This window comes from Leptosomus discolor, chromosome 2 (genome assembly GCF_034619465.1).
Source record: "Leptosomus discolor isolate bLepDis1 chromosome 2, bLepDis1.hap2, whole genome shotgun sequence".
Taxonomy (NCBI): Eukaryota; Metazoa; Chordata; class Aves; order Leptosomiformes; family Leptosomidae; genus Leptosomus; species Leptosomus discolor.
Genome location: NC_141392.1, coordinates 71,682,097 through 71,701,867, shown reverse-complemented (window position 1 = coordinate 71,701,867; position 19,771 = coordinate 71,682,097). Strand labels below are relative to the sequence as shown.

At 39.7% G+C, this 19,771-nt stretch overlaps 1 protein-coding gene across 1 annotated transcript in view; it reads right to left on the bottom strand.

Annotated features, from left to right (window-relative positions):
* The window catches only part of MAN1A1 (mannosidase alpha class 1A member 1), a 146,338-nt gene that overhangs the window by 20,154 nt on the left and 106,413 nt on the right, over nt 1-19,771 (bottom strand). The window contains exons 6-8 of the mRNA XM_086461260.1: nt 8,688-8,811; nt 6,248-6,341; nt 2,111-2,226 (exon numbers count right to left, since the gene is read on the bottom strand). Of these exons, the coding sequence (XP_086317386.1) occupies nt 2,111-2,226; nt 6,248-6,341; nt 8,688-8,811 (334 nt within the window). The remainder of the gene's footprint in view (nt 1-2,110; nt 2,227-6,247; nt 6,342-8,687; nt 8,812-19,771) is intronic.

Here is a 19,771-nt window from a genome sequence, read left to right as displayed (position 1 = left end):
CGCTTCTGCTCCCTGCTGGGACCTGAGGATGCCTGCGACAACTTTCGCACCCGAGGAGGTCGTTATCCCGGTGCAGCTGAGGTGTGAGTTTAAACAAAGCCATGCTGCTGCACCCCGCGTGGACACCCCCCGCAGCGCTCCTGGCCCTCCCCCGCCGATGACCAGCCCACAGCAGGTCGCTCTCCACCCGCTGGGCAGCTCGGGCCGGGGCTCAGGAGGGACGCAGGCACACGGCCACCCTGCAGCTGGCCCGGGGCGGCACACCGAAACTTCCAGATGCGCCTCCCTCCGGCCGTGCTCCAGTCAAGGCAAGGCGAGCCTTCAGCCTTGGCGGGAGCCGCCCAGCGCTGGCCATCGAGGCGCTGGGCTCTCTTGGGCTCTCTGTTGTCAGCTGGGATCAAAGCACCCCTGCTGCCCCCTGGCAGGACGGGAGGCAACGTGCTCGCGGCCCGGCCAACAGGGGCGATGGTCACACCACATTTGGGGTATTCTACCTGCAGCGGTTCCCAGCATAGCTGTACACGCGAAAGCACGTTTTTTCACCACATGCCTCTATGCACTAGCGCTTACCCTATGTAAGAATGTATTTAAAAGAAAAAAACTGACGTTATTAAACCAGTGGAAGTAGAAGACCAGAAGCAGCTTTGAGGTGCTTCAAAATGCCTTCCATGGTAAGATGAATTGATATCGTATTATCAGACACTTTGTTCTTTCTTTTTGGCTGCCAACCTAATGGCTGAGCTATTACAGTATCACTGTTCTTATGTTACAGCCTCAAATGCACTCAAGCCTAATTTAAAATCCACCTTTTGCTCTGAAGCTGAAACCACGTTAGCGGTGAAAATGAGGCCAACTGCATCCAAATCTGCACTTACAAAATTAAAGGCAGGATTTTCTTAGCAGAGGATTTCTTAGGTTGTCAAATTTACTACCACCAGAGATCACACCCTCCTTCAAATCATCACATATGACTTTTCACTCTAATGAAAAAAAAGATAGTTTCAATGAGCCAGGGTTGTATTTTTTTAATGTCACCACTTTTTGTGGTACAGGAAGTAAAAGGAGACTTATGTCTCTTCCCTAGGGACGGTGCATTTCCAGATGTGTGTAAGAATAAGCAGATACGCTTAGCATCTCGAAGCCTTGTCTATAGAGGCACTGTACGTACACACAGTTAATAAGAGATAAAAGTCCTAGAAAGCTTCCAGTCAAAACAGATGAAAGGATGGGGAAAAAAGAAATAATATTATCCTCTTTTTACATATATAACTGTATCTATCTGTGAAAGCAAAGAACTGAGAAAATAATTGCTTGCCTAAGACTGGAAGGAAAGCCTGTAAATATGAACTTAAACTTAATACTTCTCAAGTCTCAATCTGGTGTCGTAAAACCATTACTTCTCCCAAAACAGCATATTAAGGAAATACCATCAATTAACAAAGCGAACTGCAGACCAGAAGGATCGTAAATAAAATACCACATAGAAATGTAAGTATGGACAAATCTGATTTTTGAAAACTTTCTCCTATGTCCAGTTTGAACAATTGGCTCTTTCACAGAAGCTGGCAAATAAATGCTAAATGTAACAAAAAGTCATTGTGCAACAAAATCTTCATTTATAATTATCTACCATATTATATTGATCTCCCATATTATATTGATCCCCGTGTTGACCACAATCAAAATACTCCAGTAGCTGACACATGAGGTCAAAACGCAAGAGAGGAACACCCTCCTGGATATAAGGAAAAAGGACAAAAGGAGTATGTTTAGGGAAGACTGAGGGAAAAAGAATTGAACTTCCATCTGAGAGCTACTTGTAGATGCATTTTTTGTTGCATATTTTATACTTTCCTCTTCCAATATCAGAGAGAACTGAGTTTATTGCAGTTGTAAAAAAAAAAATAGCAGTACTTCAAGACTCCCCTTTCCCCCAGTATCTGTATTCCTCTAGCATTTATATTTGATGAAGTCTTTTTAAAAGAGAAACTAATTCTTTCAAAAAACTCACACCGTGGTGGCAAAGACATAAATCTCTCACATTGTCCCCAGAGCCTGATTATTATAGATTAGATTATTATGGAAAGGAAGATTTAAATATCTCATTTACCTGAACAGCATCATAATACATTTTCTTGCCTTCTTCATCTGTCTTGTCCGACATCAGCCATGCCTTGAGCAAATATTCATAAAAGCTATCCCCAAGTCCTCCAATGGAGACGTGATCTTAAAAGGGAAGAAAGAGATTGAACAGCAATTTCATCTTCAGCCTGGGCAATAAAATACAATTACAGTTTGAAACAGTGCATTTAATGATCTCTTCCTACAACAATTTTTAATAACTATGAGCCTGGAATCTCAGGAAAATCTTAACTGTATATAGAGAGAATTATTTCTTGCTAACTTTTTCATCAAGCTAAAGCACCACAGTTATTTACTATTCACAACACACTATAGGAGTTCATGGCAAAGAAACAAGAATTAGTACGTTTAGCATCTAATTCATGCAGCCTATCCCATACAAAAGAGTGCTAATCTAAGCTCCTTTTTATTCTAAAAACAGGGGGAAAATGTAGCAAATGCTCCATTTAAGTCACTTCATTAAAAAGGCCAAAATGTTTCAGCTCTTTGGTAGGGTTGAATTTCAGGTTATTTAATGATATTTCAAAATGCTGACCCATATGTTTAAAAATAATACTACATTTTTGAACATCTGTCTGCTCTCACAACTCAGCAGTGGTTCTGGAAGGAAAAAAAAACAACAGACAGTTTGCCACATCTACAGAGGATTATTGGTATCATGCTGCTTTATTCTGCCCTACACTTACTATGTGAAATGGTGTGGTACTACAGACGCTGTGATTATCCAACTGCACACGTTTAGGACGTGACCCTGCAAGCTCTTGACACCACACAAGGCAGACTGTTTGATGTCAGATGCATCAGTGATGTGAAAGTCAGTGATGCTCTCAGCCACTTGGCACAAGGTTGCACTCCCTTGCTGCCCAGAAGCCCAAAAGATTCTTGGCACAATTTTAATAGGCTATCGAGATTTCAGCACAGATCCCCCAAACACATGAAACACTACAACCGTATATGTGTGTGTATGTGTACATATACATATATATATGTGTGTGTAAAGTGTTTCTCTAAGCTCCATTAAACTAAGAACACAAGCTGGGTTTTTCTTTTTTAAAGATGCTCCTGGTAACATTAAGAGATTTGGCATTTATCGAGTCTTCAGTGAAAGGATTTCAAAGTGCTTTACCAGGACTACTCATTTATAATGGTCAGTTTTACAGCGAGGAAGGGATCAGCTAATTCCACCCGAGACATCCAGGATGGAGACGTGATTAAGTATATCACGCAGCAAGTCTGTGCGCCATACCACAAAATTCCGGGCTGAGAAAAGCAAAACACTCATGGGGTAATTCAGGCTCATAAAGCGAGACATAGAAGGGTTAGTGGTACAGAGCTTACACTTCCCAACACCTAACTCTGATCTTAGCTTCAAAGTTTAGCCTCTGTTGGTGGAATGCAAAAGAACACAGAGAGTTATTTTTAAACTCCTTAGCATCTTCTCTCCATGGAATGCCTCCTTTCACCTTCTGAAGAGGCTGCAAAGCCATGCAAATGTAGAAGTACTTTTTTTCTATTCAAACTTCATTACTAGTGTCTTTTTCCTCCACTAGCCTGTGACGTACAAAAATAATTTAGTTTTCCAAACGTATTCTGTCCCTTTGCCTAACAAATACATTGTACCATCAAACCTGGGTTATAAATGGCTTTTTCCCCCTCTCCTCTTTTGAATGAGATGTATAAAATTTCTGGAAAGAATACACCATTTATTTAATTAAATGTTCATGATCCAAAAGGAAAAGAGGCTTCTTAAAAAAAATGAGAACATTTTGTATGATCGAAGGCTGATCTTTGAACAGCAGCATTTAAATGACCTTTATGGTTTCCTAAATAAATTACCATAGAAACCTCTGACATTTGCAAACTAAATAGCACCAGCACAGTTTCATCAATAATAAGCCCTGTTATTATATACATTATTGCAGTAGACAAATTCAATTGACGCATGCTGCAGCAAATCACTGTCAGTTTACTGTCAAAATAACAGGGGCTAAATGAATTTACAGGAACAATGGCAGTGATCCAGCAGCGTCCTTCACAGTTACAGCACTGCTAGAGATGAAATGTTCAGAAACTATCCCTCCCTCCCCACTTGATGTTTGAGGGATAATACTTCTGTCTTGTACCAATTAAGAGTCTAGGGTTTTGTTTTGCTGTGTAATCAACTGAAAACCACCTAGAAAAGCAAGCTCAAATAAAACCTCTCTGAAGTCTTACATGCTGATCTTCTACTATGGGGAAAAAATTAATAAATTGGGGTCTTTGAACAGAAGCAATTGAATTGGAAGAGATGCAACAAGATCGAAGCTGCTCTCGCTGCTTCAGCATGCTAGGGGCTGACCCGCATCAACATCTGTGTCCATCATTTGCATGCGCAGGAAGCTATTTGTCAATACTACATGCCATTGGAAAGCAAAGCTGGTATAAACTGTAAGTTTTCCTGTGCACACTAACAAAAACTGGTATTTAACGTGAATAAGGAGTACATAAGACACAATCGTATTAAAAATAGGGAAATGGCAAAGGCCATAAGGCAGAGTAAATACTTGACTGCTTTAAAAGAAATAAGGCAAAGCCACTAACGGTGTGAGCCACTAGAAAGATCTGCTCTCCTGCAGCTCACCAAAAAGCTGAGTTTCTGCGGCTGACTGAAGCTGAGGAAGGAGGCAACTGGACCTGGCCTACAGACGCTGAAGTGGCCTTCTAACCAAATGCAGTGCCTATTGCTGCAGGAGCGGCACTTCTAGTATGAGGTATAATGGTTTGCAAAGCTGTGCTAAACCAACACGGGTAACAAGTGGGCACAGATCTCAGATCTGTACATGTGTGTCAGAGTTTATACCAACGTGTCAAGCAGAGTCGATGGTTATGCATGCTGAGCTACCGCAGGCCTTGTGGCATGGTGACCTGAAGCGTAGCAGACTAGGAGGTTTTCTAAAATGATGGGCATACTTCTAATTCAGAAAGGGAAATAGACTTTGCCTTGATGGGACAATACAACTGAGCAGCACAACCTTTTTGGTCATCTTTTTAATTCTGAGAGTGACATAAAGCATTCAAAAGTATATTCTATTCAATAAAACACTCATTCTTTGTCTTTGCAAAAATCACTTTATCTATCCAGACTGTGGCAAGTCCCATAAGGGTCCCAGAACCTCACTTCCACCTTACCTGCATCCTAAACAAACTATTATATTCAAAAACTTCTCTAGTCCTTTCCCTCCCTTGTATTGTCTAACCAGTTCCAACACTGATAATCAACATGAGCAGCTCATCTGCCTGTGTCTTTTCAGACCAAGATAGCACATCTTGCTTGTTTTCTTTCAATAATGTAGGGAGGAAAAAACAACGAGAATACTGAATCACATGAATGGGATAGTGGTAGACCGAACCCAAGTGGGAAAAATGGAAAAAGAATCTCTAGAATTGTGATGCTACACGCTACGTAGGCTTTGAACATGTTATGAAGATTGGAGAAGGCAACGTACAACAAGAAAAGGCTCAGTCATCAGGAAGGGGCTAAGTTCAAATACTTCAAGCATTTTATCATACTCTTTCCCTTCTAATTTTGCTGTCTCCAGTAATGGTTCCAAGGAGATTAATGCTGTGGTACAGTTCTGTTTAGTTTGCTTCCTCAGTTGTCAGCATTAAACTTCAACAGAAATCAAAGCTGGTATTAACTGGAAAGACTTTTTTTTTAATCTTCAATGGAGCCACACTACTCTAAAAATATGGAATTTGATTCAGAGGAGCTGATAATGTTTCCTTAAACAGCTGCTTTACAGAACACTTTGGATTTTTGAATAAAAGACTTTTGTAGTCTACAAATTCCTTTCCAAAATGATACATATTCAGACGTTTGCTCCACTTGAACAAGCCATACTGAAAGATCAAAGGAAGGTACATTAAAATACAGCAAGTAGGATTATTATTATTTGTAGTATTTTTTACATTGTACAGAACCCCAGATATAATGCGAGTTTTTATACTTCGTAAAAGTTCTTTATATCTATACACAAAAAACAGATAACGGTGATTGAAAGAAGTTAACGACTACAAACAGCACACCGACAGACAGGTCGTAGTACCAAAGAAGTGATCTACTTACGCTGGCCCCATTGGCCACTGCTGGGATTCAGATAGTTGGGGTAAAGACCCTCTGGTTTATCTAGTCGATTTAGAACTTTTCGAATATTCATTACCTGTTGGAAAGGTACAAAACACTGAGCACTGATGCGTTTCCCCGCCCCAAACAAAAGTGTCAATACGAAAGTCTTAAAGTGCAAATGTGCCTAAAAATAAAAATAGTCTTATTCTACGCATATACCTGAACACATCTGGGCAATCACACTACTATTAAAAAAGATCCTTTAAGCTGCTATCATCACATAAACGAGCTCCTCAAAACCTCTGGAATTTCTGTGTCGATTGTCAGCAATGAAACAACACAACAGAAGCAACCTCCCAAGTCCAGGACTTGCCATACAGGGTATCTTGCCCCTCCACAGAATACTGAAATTCACGGAGGCTTGTTGCTTAGCTCAGCTAATTCAGCATTATATTTCTCATATAGCCAAAGCAGAAATAGCATTAAATACTAGGCCTATCACCTAGTTCAGATGCAGAAGTGAACTGTAAAGCAGTTTTGCCTGGAAAGGAGAGCACTGCTGGAACTGAGCTTCACACAACCAGCTTGCCCAGTAGGAACCCAAGCAGCCCTGAGTGATCCACTGGCACTGTTAAGGAGCTTGCTACAAATGAGAGGCCTGGGGCAACAATTACAGTCCAGATGCTCTGCAGCTGGAGTCATCCAGCAGCACAATCCACTGCAGAGCACATGAAGTAATTTATACTGAATTTTAACATTCACCGAAAAAGCAACTTGGGAGAATGAAGATCCTGAGCACCACAGACCAGAAATTGTAACAAGAAGGTACTGACAGCTTCATTATAACACCCTGAATGCCTAGAGATCAAGTGAACTAGCTGCTGAGAAGGAAGATAAATTAGCTTACACCAAGCTGCAGAAGGATTTCTGTTGTGGTACACAAACTGCCTTCTGCATCCTGACACTACATTGCTAACAGTCGCTGCCCAAATGCAGACCGCAACGAGTCCTAGACCTCCTTTAATGAATTCTTCCATGCAAAGCTTATTCCAGTGTTTCTTCTTCTTTATCAAGCGTACCAGCCCTGGAATGGCTTGCCTCGGAGGGCTGTGCAACTGCAATCTCTAAAAGGCTTTAAGAGCAGCTTACATAAATAGATTTCCAGCATCTTGCAGCTATAGCTCGATGTCACTTTGGAGGAGAACCATAGGCTAGGATATTTAACATACCCACTCTCATCACACTTTAGTTGTTTCTTAGTAGAACAGATGTCATACATTAAATTACCATAAATGTAAAAAGATAATTAAGTTATCTAGCAAGTTTGTTTCTGGCTGTTCCTGGATGCTGTCACCAACCCCCCCGTTCAGATTTGTTTAAGAGAAACTCTCTTTTTAAATTCACCCCTAAATACATTAAAATTGCTAGGAGTTTCTTTCACAAAATTTATTCCAGTGCTGATGATGGTATTGCAGCAAAGTCATTCAGTCCTTCAAGTCCGGTACAACTAGTATTCATTTTAGATTTGACCATGGCTTTTAAACCTACTGTGAAACATTTGGAGTCTCATTATTATTTAGATTATCAGATAGATAATATCAGTTTTAGCTAACGTGGGGCAGTTGCATTAAGAATACATTGCCAAAACAAGGGGAAGCTTTAACTAGGGAAAAAAAAAAAAAAAAAAGAGAAGATAATTGATATAGTGTATTATAAAGAACAGGACTCGCTGACTATTTACACACCAAAAAGCAAGCAAAATTGCTTAGGCAGGAATTGAGGAAAGAAGGAGTTGCTTTCCATGGCTCATGTAAATAAAAAGTATCCAGAAGACAATGTTATCAAATTTTGGAAGAATTAGTAAGCACAACTGTTTTGTTAAAGGATGCTTTTTTGGTTTTTTGTTTGTTTCTTTTCTCATTCCCTAAAGAAAGCTCAAAGCATATTTCTTAAATGTCAGTGCAATGGAAGGGCTTTCTGACCTCACTGACAGCAGTGATACCACACAGCATTTTGAAGACTAAACTTGCTGGAATCACACAAGTAGCCATGGTGCTTTGCTTTCTACAGGCATCACATATTATCCCAAATATAATGTCAATTTTTGTTTTTACCACGTTCAGGCGAGGTACCTGCATTAGGTGAATGCTCTATGGTCTGACTGTTTAATGGGATACTAATTTACAACGTACACAGAAATGATATGTTTTATGGGGCCAGGCAAGTGCTATATACAAGAAGATACATCACAACAATTCTGGAACAGATTTTTTACTTTATAATACAAAAACATGCCAAGGTGATTAGGGAAATATCTAGAAACTATCTACTTTCTTTGACAAATGCTTATAACAGGAAAATCCAAATCTCTCCCCAAAGATATCAGTCTCGCAACACGTACTTTATGTTTTACAACATGATTTTGACTGAACAGTCTAACCTTTTCTGCAAAGACAGGGTTTCCAGACAGATGGCTCAAGTGGACAAACTCCAGATGCAAAGTCCCAAATTCTGCCAAAATGCTGCTGCCGCCAGAGGCCCATGGCCAATTTCGACCGATTCCACTAAGATGGGAGGGAAGAGAAATACAGGAAATAACCATGAGCATCCAGAAGGCAATGCTAATAAAATATAACAGTAGTAGTAGATAGACTATTATCAAGAGAAGATAATTAATTTAAAATGTACTTAATATCTGCATAAGAGACCATGCTTCGGCAGCCTTCCGTGACTTCACCACAGGACCTTGAATTACTTCGGTCCAATTCTGCTTAGGCTTGAAAAATTGCTTCTTGCAACAAGCCAGTCTTTTAGCTCATGAATAGCTCCATTACACGTATCACTGTACCAGCGTTTCTCTGTATGCTAACATGTTTAAAGACATTACAAAAAACATTCAGTATGAGAAAACATTCTCATAATTCACCTGTTTTCCCTGTATTTAACACAACACTCCAATTCTAACCTTTCTACAGTGCAATTGTTTATTAACTTAAAATAGTGCACATATACAGCACAGGCTTTAAGTTAAAAGTACTATGTGCAGTATTATCCTCCTTAATACCTGAGAATTTAATAGAGTAGGATATGTAGGCATTGTCTGTATGGGTGCTCTTACCAGGATGAGTAACTTCAGTTTTAATTAAGACCTAAAGAAGCTTCACAGCAAAATTAATCTCAGGTTTTGTGCTGAGAGTATAGAAAAGCACGTTTATCGCTAAATCCCCACTAGAAACTAATGCTGGTTGAGACTCAGGATGAAAAGTGTTCTAAAGGTTCATTACAAAAAGTGGGTTTTTTTCCCTTGAAATTTCCAGCAGCAATATTCAGAAACCATCCTGAAATTAAGGAAAAGCTAGCCAACTTTCTGGAGTATCTAGGTGAATAACAACATATTAGACCAGCATATTACTAGCATGAATGTTAGATATAAATACAATTATTAGGTACTGGAATGTCTTCCTCATTTTCAAGTTGTAAACAGCATTAAACACACACACACACACACATACATATATAAATAAAAATCTCGTATTACTTTTACACATAACCAGCCACTACAGCCATCAGTTAGCACTTGCACAACCATGAAAACTGGGTATTCTTCCTACGTTAAAGTGTGACTCATATTATGGAAAAAAAAAAAAAAACAAAAAACCCAAAAACAACAAAGCAAAAACCCAAGAAACCCCATCTTTAGTTCATCATGATGGAAGTCCTCAGTTATTATTAAAATTTCTTCTTCAAAAGGTCAAGTATCTATAACTGAAGTTTAACCAATATAATAAAATTAAGTCTCCATTAAATTAATTTCCCCACTAGCCATATTAACACTTTATTTTGAGATTTCTGCCACACATACAAAATAAAAACAAGTAATTAAACTTTAAAAGTAGAGTAAAAGCTACAAATAGAGGGCACATTTGTGTGGTACTTCAATGTCACGGCTTTAAACCATGCAACACTTTTGGCTGCCTGGCCTTGAGCTGAAGGTACTGCTGGAACTCACTCAAGGGCCACCAAAAATAAAAGCAGAATATCACATACTGATATCGTCTCATTTCTGAAGTACCATAGCATCTGTCAAATAATCCCCACAGGTATGCTACAGATTTTCTTTTTCCCAGACCATAAAGCATTGAAGTGACTAAGCTTATCTGAGTGCTGAGCGGAAGGAGAACTTGGCACAGCAAAAAGAAAGAGACACTCAACAAAGCTCTCGGCATACGGAACAAGAGAGATTTCGTAGTCTCTGATCCTTTTTGACCAGGGGAAGACGACTTTAGCTTTTGTTTAGCGGTCTCTTGGCTTAAAAAAAGGGAACTGAAGAAGGTGGTGTTCTTCCACCCCTCCCCCACCCAAATTTTCCTAAATACTGTATACTTTTAAACAGAACAGACCTTAAGCGAGAGAACCTGAACAGATGGAGGGATAAGGTGAAATGGAAAAAGATTTCTGTGTCAAGGATTAAAAACAATGAGTCCTTTACAAATGACATGAGGTGCCCTAGAAAATAACATGCAATAAATAAGTGTAATAGCTCAGCAAATCTTAATAACCAGGCACAGTAAAATACTGGTTTCTGGCCATGCATGAGATGACACATCCAGTGCTCCCAGCTCAGATATCTTTCAAGCTCTACACTGATATTATCACGGTGACAAAAAAATTCTCCAAAGTTAAAAAAGTCAGTGCTAGGTACCTATTTACTCTTCAGCCACAGAGGCAATGCTGGGCATCTATTTAGTCTTCAGTTATAGGCTGTCTTCCTGAAGTCTTGAGATGCAAACGCGGGGCTCTGGTGAAAGGTTTTATTTCTACTGTAAGTTTTAGCAAAACTATGTATTAACATTGCAAGTTCCTACTGTTTTTCTTCCAAGGGCACACATTACTCAGGTCAAGAAGCTGCAGCGGCAATCTGAACCCGAAGAACGATCAGGGCATTTGGGGGATATTCAAAAGGTGGCTTACAGCTCTGTTTGTGAGCTGCTGTCTCAACTAAAGCAAAATCTGTAAAGCACTTAAAACTTTTTGCAGCTTATTTTCATCAGTTATTCTTTCAAAATGGTTTAATGTCCCAAATGCCTTGTGAGTTGACAAATGCACTCTTCAGAAAGAGACAGATACATACCACCACTGGTAGGGGACAGCAAAGGGGGCCCAGGTGTGACACTAGCCGCACTCCTTTATTTTGCTTTCTTTTTGTAATTTACTTTGCCACTGTGTTTTTTGATTTTCATATGTTGACAGTCACTACAAACCTGTACTAAGAGTCAGTCATGTGCTGACATCAGAGTCAGAAAAAAAACCTTCTTCTATACGCTTCAGGAAGGAAGGAAGAAGCTGCACTACTTAAACGCGTTCGAAGTTCCAGACCAGTACTAAAATACTTTCAGTTTACAGGCCACTATTAGAATGTATCTCAAATCATTGTGTTTAAAATCATATTGTTTATACTACTTAAAACCCGTAAATTTTTTCCATAAAATATTAATAGAATTTCAGAATTTATTTCTATATTATTATAACTAGTGTTATAACTAGCATTATGCAATTATGTGAAATTTGAAGTGAGGATCTGGATCAGAAAAGTGTATTAAAGCAGGACCACCACTGTGTTATGATATTTCCCATTTATTTTATAAACTTTGTTACTGAACACCAAGTGCCACAGAATCTGAAATGCAGCATTTGTAATTCTCCTGTCATTCATTCTCAGGAAATACGAGCCTGATTGACCTGGGCTGCTGATAACACAACTCAGTATTTTTCCAGTAGACCGCTGTTGGTCCTTCTGTACATAGGAACAGAAAGTATGAGATCAGTATCTCTTCCAAAATGTACAGAACGTACCCAGAGAAGGAACCACAGAGGAAATATAAATATTCGAAGGTTTTTTCTTTTTTAAATTACTGAAATCGAGGCACAGCAATACTTACAAGATTTGAAAAAAAATTACATTATGTCCCCAATATATAAAGCAGCAGCTAATTTTCAACTGAAAGGAACAGCAAACCCTCAGGGAAACTGCACAAATACTTCAAAGGGTCAAAACACTTATCAAATCAAAATTCTTGCCATCAGTCAGCAGAACTGTTTCAGCCTCTGCAGATAGTTTGTTTATTATCCCCCAGTCTTTCCTGGGGAGTGCCAGGACAGCTCCACAAGCTGGAGGCAGAGCAAGGCTTCCAAATTTCAATATTTAATGCAAAATGCAAAAGCACAACCCGATAGTCAGTATCCTCCTGCAGACTTAGCCACTAAAAAAGGTGAAAGGTCAGAATAAAAGAGATCCAGCAGCAACAATGTGAAGTGTCCAAGAGCCGCTGTTGTGAATGGTTTTGGGGTTAAACATGAAAATAACTCCCTACAGCCCCTCTGGACTTTACTAATGCTGATCTTTTTCTCAAAAAAGCTACTCCAACTATAATGGGGGGTGAAAATACAAAACGCTATGACAGAGAAATAAGAACATGGCAATATGAAGGGTCCATTTAAATTCACCAGAGCCATAAGACTCAAGTTGGAGCATACCGGTTGTGCCTGTACAAGGGGGTCTGCCCAGAGAATGCAACTTATGACTGGAATTGGTTTGGCTTAATCCTATTTTAACAGGAACCAGCAGGAGCAGAGCGTTGCCCAGCCGAACCTGCAGCCCCTGGGCTCGCTCACCTCACTCTGCACCACCAGCCACCCCTCTGACACCCACGAGGGAGAGGGACCTTCCCAAACAGAGGTCAAGGAAAAGGAGGGGGGTGATGCAAAGGCCACACAAACTTTCCTGCAGCTTTTTCCTCCTTCTTCCCCATCCCAGTTCCCCAGGTCACACTTCATGCTTCTCCTTGAGTCTCAACCCCCAAGCGTACATGCTTTATAAATAGAAATAAAATAAATTAGCTTTTTCGTGAAAGAAAACATCAGCCCCCGCTTTTCCCCCAAAGGAAGCCTGCAGTCCTCAGACAATTTTGAAAGCATAATGTGATCACTTTTCCATGTTTTAGCCTTAAGATGACGACCACATGTGACTCGGCTGCACAGCTCATACCCCAGAGTGTGTAATTCAGCACAAGGATGCTGTACTTGCTACAGGTCTAACCAGGAGTGAAGATGGGGAAACGCGAGAGCAGTGCAACTCCAGTAAGGGTGTTCACAGAAATTTGGGGCTCCCCTGATAATCAGTACAGGGAGATAACAGAATTAAATCACTTCACAGGGGAGATGAAACTAAAGACGGAGTCTCTTCCTTTACAGAGCAAACCCAGTTACTACAGTTACCCCTTACCCCATAATCAAATCTCCCTGAGATTTCAATTAGTTTCACAGTTATCAGATTACTTTTTTAACACTCTATAGGTTGATATACATAACAAAAAGCAGGACCAGAGAGAAACACTTTGTAATGTTGTATTTTTAACTCTTTAGTTGTAAAATAAGGCTTTTCCTAGCTCACAATTTATTTTTAGTAGTCCTCTTTTGTATTGGCCACATTTGCATGGCATTTTTATAAAATATTGCAAGATACCATTTGGCAGATTAAATTACAACACAGAATATCTTTTTTTGCAGTACTGTGACATGAAAAAGATTCTTCAAAGTCCATGAACCTTCTATACCTAGACAGGCACAGTCATACAGATGGTGTCACATATTGTGAATTAGTAAAACAAACAAGTTAACACAATGCATTATGTCCAAATTTTCTCTCATAGATGTAATATGTGTCAATTTATTACTGTTTTCTCTGCAATATTTCAATCCAGTGAGAAAAATCTCCAAGGATACACTCCATGTTGGTGGGACTGGTCATTATTTCTATGGATGACTTTTTTTTTTAAATAAGTATCTTCCTTTCATAAAAATCTGTATAACTACATAACGGCCAGTCACTACTTTTTTAATAAAGTGTTTATACATTGCAAAAGCCTTCAGTCTATTTCTTTCCTGCTACTATCAGTCTTTCATAACAATATTTTAATTTAATTGAGTCAACTAAGTCTCCTTAGAACAAATGAAGTGAGGTCAGTAAAGGGTCAGGTTTTAATTTACATACTCAGTATCTGTTTCTCATTTTTAACAAAATATATTTAAAAGATTAAGTTGCTATAGAGCCATAGATGGCACAAAATACGTCAAAATGCTAAATAAAACCTAATTGCTTTCAGCATTTCCTAGGCAAATGAATGAACTCAAAACCAAACAACTAATATGTTCTAAATATACTTTGTGACACACACCCAATATAATAAAAAAGCAATTAATGGGAAAAAATATTTCATGGATACTGTAGTTGCATGCTGTGATCCCCTAGCTAAGGGAGTCACTATGGCAGCCAGAAGGGTGATACTCAGAGGTCACTTCCATAGAATATCTGAAGTTTCATGCATTATTTAGGATTGCCACATCTGAAAATGCTTTCATAAGAATGATTTTGTATTTTGCCCTGAATGGAACCATTTATCAATGTGTCACAAAAATAAATGAAGAGCGGCTTCTCTTCTTCCCAGAAACCAATGCTGATCATTAGACACACATCGCTTGCTAACAACTTGCTAAGAGGGAAGCTAAATCCAATACCATCGACCAAACTGGGGAAGTGAAAGGGTGATCTCCTGTTGATACTTTTCAGAAAAGGCTTCCTTTAAACTCCTGTGCTGCATCTTTCTCATTTTAGTATTGCAGTTAACTTAACAATTCTAATCAACTATGGGTTATGATTTAATTTATAAAGAAGCTGTGATGAAGAATGAAATTATTTTATTAGTGATTCATACTTCTTGAAACAAAAAAAACCACCCAACCATGGAGCACATAGGCAATGCTTGCTAAAGTTTCAACTACTGTATTTGAGAAATTATATGCTCGAAATATTTTTTATATTTTTTTTTTAGATTTCCTTCACCCCTGCCCCCAAGAGTACAAGATATGGGATCTTGGTGTAAGGGCCTATCTTCACAAGCACTGAAATGGATGATTTATTTGTTAACACTTCAAAGATATTCAGTGTGGTTTTGTTTTCCCCATACCTGGCAAATCATCCGTACCCCTATTTGACAGAAGAAAGATAGAAACACAGGAGTCCCATGTTTGTGTACCCCATCGGTGCTCAACTCTTCCAGCAAGTCTAGTGGTGGGCGCTGCCAGGAAGCACCTTGTGGGCAAAGTCAAATGGGGGAACCCACAACATGGCTAGCACAGTAGCTGTGTATTTCTAGCCCCAGTAGCAAGCATGAAGCACGTTCCTGTCCAAATTGCAGCAAATGGCAATTAACTTTTTGCAGACCTATGTGGTCCCTATCTCCTCCCAGAAGCATCAACCAAGGCAGACAAACTCCTGCTGGAGCTCTGACTTTTCCACAGTATCCCTTTTCTGAGAAAGGAAAATGATTATAATCTGGTTAAGTATCTCTCACACAATGTCTTGACAGCTGGAGACAGCAGAAAAAGAAACTTCCATCAGCTAGCTAGCCTATGTGGTAGTTTTTGATGTCTGTTTTATTCCTCTTTCTTAGGAGAATCGTTTAGGCAAATGGTAACTGCTGGTTAGGTTTTCAGCTGTGACAATGAAGGTGGAACTACTGTCCTTGCCTAATCATTGCCCAGCTGGCAGCTTCCTGCTCAGCTGAGCTGCCCTCTCCGAAGACTGACCGATACCAGCTTTTACCTGGTGAGGTGATTTCTAGGGATGCTGACTTAGCAGGAGGCGGCAGACAGTGAATTAGTAACATCAGCAACTGCAGTATGAAAACTAACAACAAAAGTGGTTACTCAATTTTACAGTACAATGGGGAATAAAAAAAATTCCTATGTTGTAATGTCAGACAGAACACCAATTTTTTTTTTTACTGTAACAAGCGAAATAATGAAGAGGTATAGCCTCAAGAGCTATTAGTTTTAGAACATTAATTTTGTCTATTTGCCTAGTCATGTGCAATGTCACCATTAACATATGCTGATCTCCCGACCACTTCAATTCTGCCAGTACAGGAGATGCAGCCATTTATATCGGAGGCACATGCACATCATTGTCTGGCTGGAAATGAGAGTAGGAAAAGTCAGATTACTGTGGCTGACTGTTCATCGTGTGATGAACTCCGAAAAGATGCTAATATGAAACAGATCTTAAAATAAGATCCCTGCTTTTCTCCATGAGGTTCATCAGGTCCTTCAAAGGCAAAGATTGCAGCATACTTTCCAATCCAACCATTACAGAGATGTTCCTCTGTAAAAGGGCAGAAGAGGAAACGGTCTCCTTGCTCTCCTTGTCAATTTTAGGACCCGTCACAATAGTTTTGTGGTTCTTGAAGATTAACAGTTGTTTTACAGACTCTACAGTACCGAGGCTCATCAGTTGCACTGTCTTGTTTTCAAGAACAAAAGTTATCCTGCTTCTGAAACTTTTGCTTTTCACCTTTGAAAGGAAACAGTCACACAGAATTACAGGACAGTAGGGGTGGGAAGGGACCTCTGGAGATGATCTAGTCCAATGCCCCTGCTAAAGCAGGTTCACCTAGAGCACGTTGCACAGTAACCTACCCAGTGACCTTTAAAGCTGATCTAGAATGGTCACTATTTCCTTACTGTACTGGCAGGCAAAAGGTTAAAATGCTCAGCAATCACGGAATGCTATCAAGTGGGCTAGTCTTCTTCTAGGTGACCATCCAACAGGCAGTTTCTCTTGAAATTGGACAGAACAACAACAGAGACCGAAAAGCACTGTTAATGTAAAAGCAGGAAGCGAGCAGGAGGTGCATGGAGTATGACATTCCCAGTATCAACCTGTGCTGTGGCCTCTGCCAGGACGGTTCCCCACCTCCCAGAAGGATCAAGTCCATGGTGGAGGAGGTGTTGGAGAAGTGTGCATATAAACGCACAGGGGAAGCTAGAGTTTTGTCTGCTCCATGTCCAAGTCATAGCCCACGAAAACCCACTAAGTACTCTTTGGTCAGGAAAAAAAGACACTGTTCAATACCACCATCAAACTTACTGTCATGGCAACAGGACCAGCCCCCCCGTGGTGAAATGTACTTGCTCATGATTAGGGCAGAGCAATGATGGCTCCTGGGGAAATACTGAAGTGAGTGGACACTGAAGTGAATGGAAACAGCAGCACAGGGAGCAGGAGGAGCCAAGATGCAGGTGGAGACCAAAATGACAGAGAGAACCAAGATGAAGAGAAGGCAATCTCATCTGCCACTGGAGAGCAGCAGAGAATAAGCAAAGGCCAGTGAAATTGCCCAAGGGACGATCACGCTTTACTCTACACACTGAAATCCGATGGCTGCTCAGAATAAAAATAAAACCTCCTCCATGGGCTTCGAAAACTACCAGACAACATCGGATATTTCTTTTGTGATCTGATGGTTTTCGAACATTTGGATCTAGTGATACTATGTTTATCGATGCTTAAAATAATGAGAGTATCTTATTCTTACCAGTCCATTCAGACGGTTGGGCTGCTTTGTTTATGTCAAATTCCTGTAGCATTTCTCTGTGGAAAAAGACTGAATTTTTTTTTAGGACTTTACTGGCAGGATTTGTACAATCCTTTCCTTATGGCTGTCTGCCCTGTGACACTTCTCACGTTACTGGTGCTCTAAAGGGGCATCAAAGCTTGTGGAACTGGCACCCTGCAGCAACCCAACAGAGCAGTAAGCTCACATATACACACTCTCACATGGAGGAGTGTGAGAAAGGGAAAGTCAATTAGTAGCCAAGCAGTATGTGATTTGAAATGTCACTATGAGACATGTCAAGTGTTTAAAGATAATTTTCAGTGTCAGCATCTAAAACTGCACTTGTTACCATAATAATTTCTGGTAAAAGTTATCTGGGCACAGCACAGACCTACATGTCTCCCACAACACACTAATGAATAAAGGAAACAATTCTTGGTTCCTATTACTTTATGCACTAAAGGTTTAATTAATCAGTTCCAAGGGCTAAAAAAGCAAGAGGGCGTGCAACACAACAGAGCAAGGCTAGAGATAATAAATACCAGCACAGACTACTTTTAATCAGATCCTCGAAGAAAAGTGAAAATAGCAGGAAATGAAAAGTCATGAATGGAAATCCACAGTTCTTCCATCCATGCAATAATAAGTTAGACAGTGTAAAAGAAGGTATTAGAATAAATTACCCACTGTAGCAACTGCTATAGTGTTAGTGACAGCCTAAAGAAACTTCCCAATTCATACCCAAACAAACAAAAAGCCCCTCCACCTCCATACCCCCCCCCCCCAAAAAAAAACAAAAACCAAAACAAAGCAAGAAAAAACTCCAAAAACTCCTGGTTCTGAGAAGCCATATGCAAAACACCTTCTTAACAGATTCACTGGAAGAAAAATAATTATTTTGGAAGAGTCCATGAGAAACACCATTTCTGTATGTTCTCATCCTGCCTGCCACGCCTTCTAATACTAAAAGATGAACTAACTTTGTTTAAGTCTGAAGCTTATTTCAGAACTTTGCATTTCACATTAGAGTGCTTGCTGCCTTAAACCACCATAGCCGTGGCAATCAGCACTGTTGATCTACTTTGATCGGTATATCTCTCTAGAAGACTCTGCTCCCAGTTTTACATCACTTTTCCAACATACAACTTTTAAGTTATTTTTTTTTTCCTGCTGAGGATTTCCTACAAATCCCCCCTCCACTCTGATTAGTTCATTAACTTCTGACTTCAGTGAGTTTCTATCCCAGAAATTAGAATTCCTTTACTAATAACTGATTTTTGAGCTTTGCTAAAAAATTCTTGTGTCACATCAGTTACACTGTCCACGTGCAAATAAATGTTATTAATTTCCTTCATCTGTAAAACAATTTGTTACGAGGATGTGTGCTGAGCAGTTTGCATTTAGAGGTGACTAGGTAACTTAGAAACAGTGTGGAGAATTGGTGCTAGAACCAGAACTTCCCCATTTCTTTTTTCTTCTTGATGTATTGGTTTTTTTGTTTGCTGCTCTTTCTTTCTGGCCCCACAGCTCTCCTCTTGCTCTTCCAATCGACTTCCATGCTACCAGATATTCTCCTCTCTACTGCCAGTCACTTGAGATCTTTAAGTTGTCTCCACACAGCCCCAAGTGGAAAGGAGCAAGATGTGTTTCTGTGATGGAGATCCTCCAACAGTGGTCACCTCCAGGTCAGGTTAAGGACACTCACAACCCAATCAAGAATATTAATGTACTGAAATATTGTGAAAATAGTGGCTTCTCTATCAGAAAAGAAGTTGTCAAATTTTCAAGGAAGGCCACTACTGACCTTCTGGACAGTACAAAATTCCAATATTTGGTCTTTTCAGTCTGACAAGGATTTTTCAGAGAAGGTAAAGATTTAAAGCATCAAAGCAATGGATGAGAAATGAGATGCTATATAAAACTTCCCAGCCACTAATTCCCCCTTTTCCACTTACCAAGACTGATTTTATAATACTGTAGATTGTCCTAATCACAATCTCAGTCATTTTAAACATATCAGTGTCACTCTTGTTTATCCAGAGCATATTTATTCCTTACTACCAGATGGTAA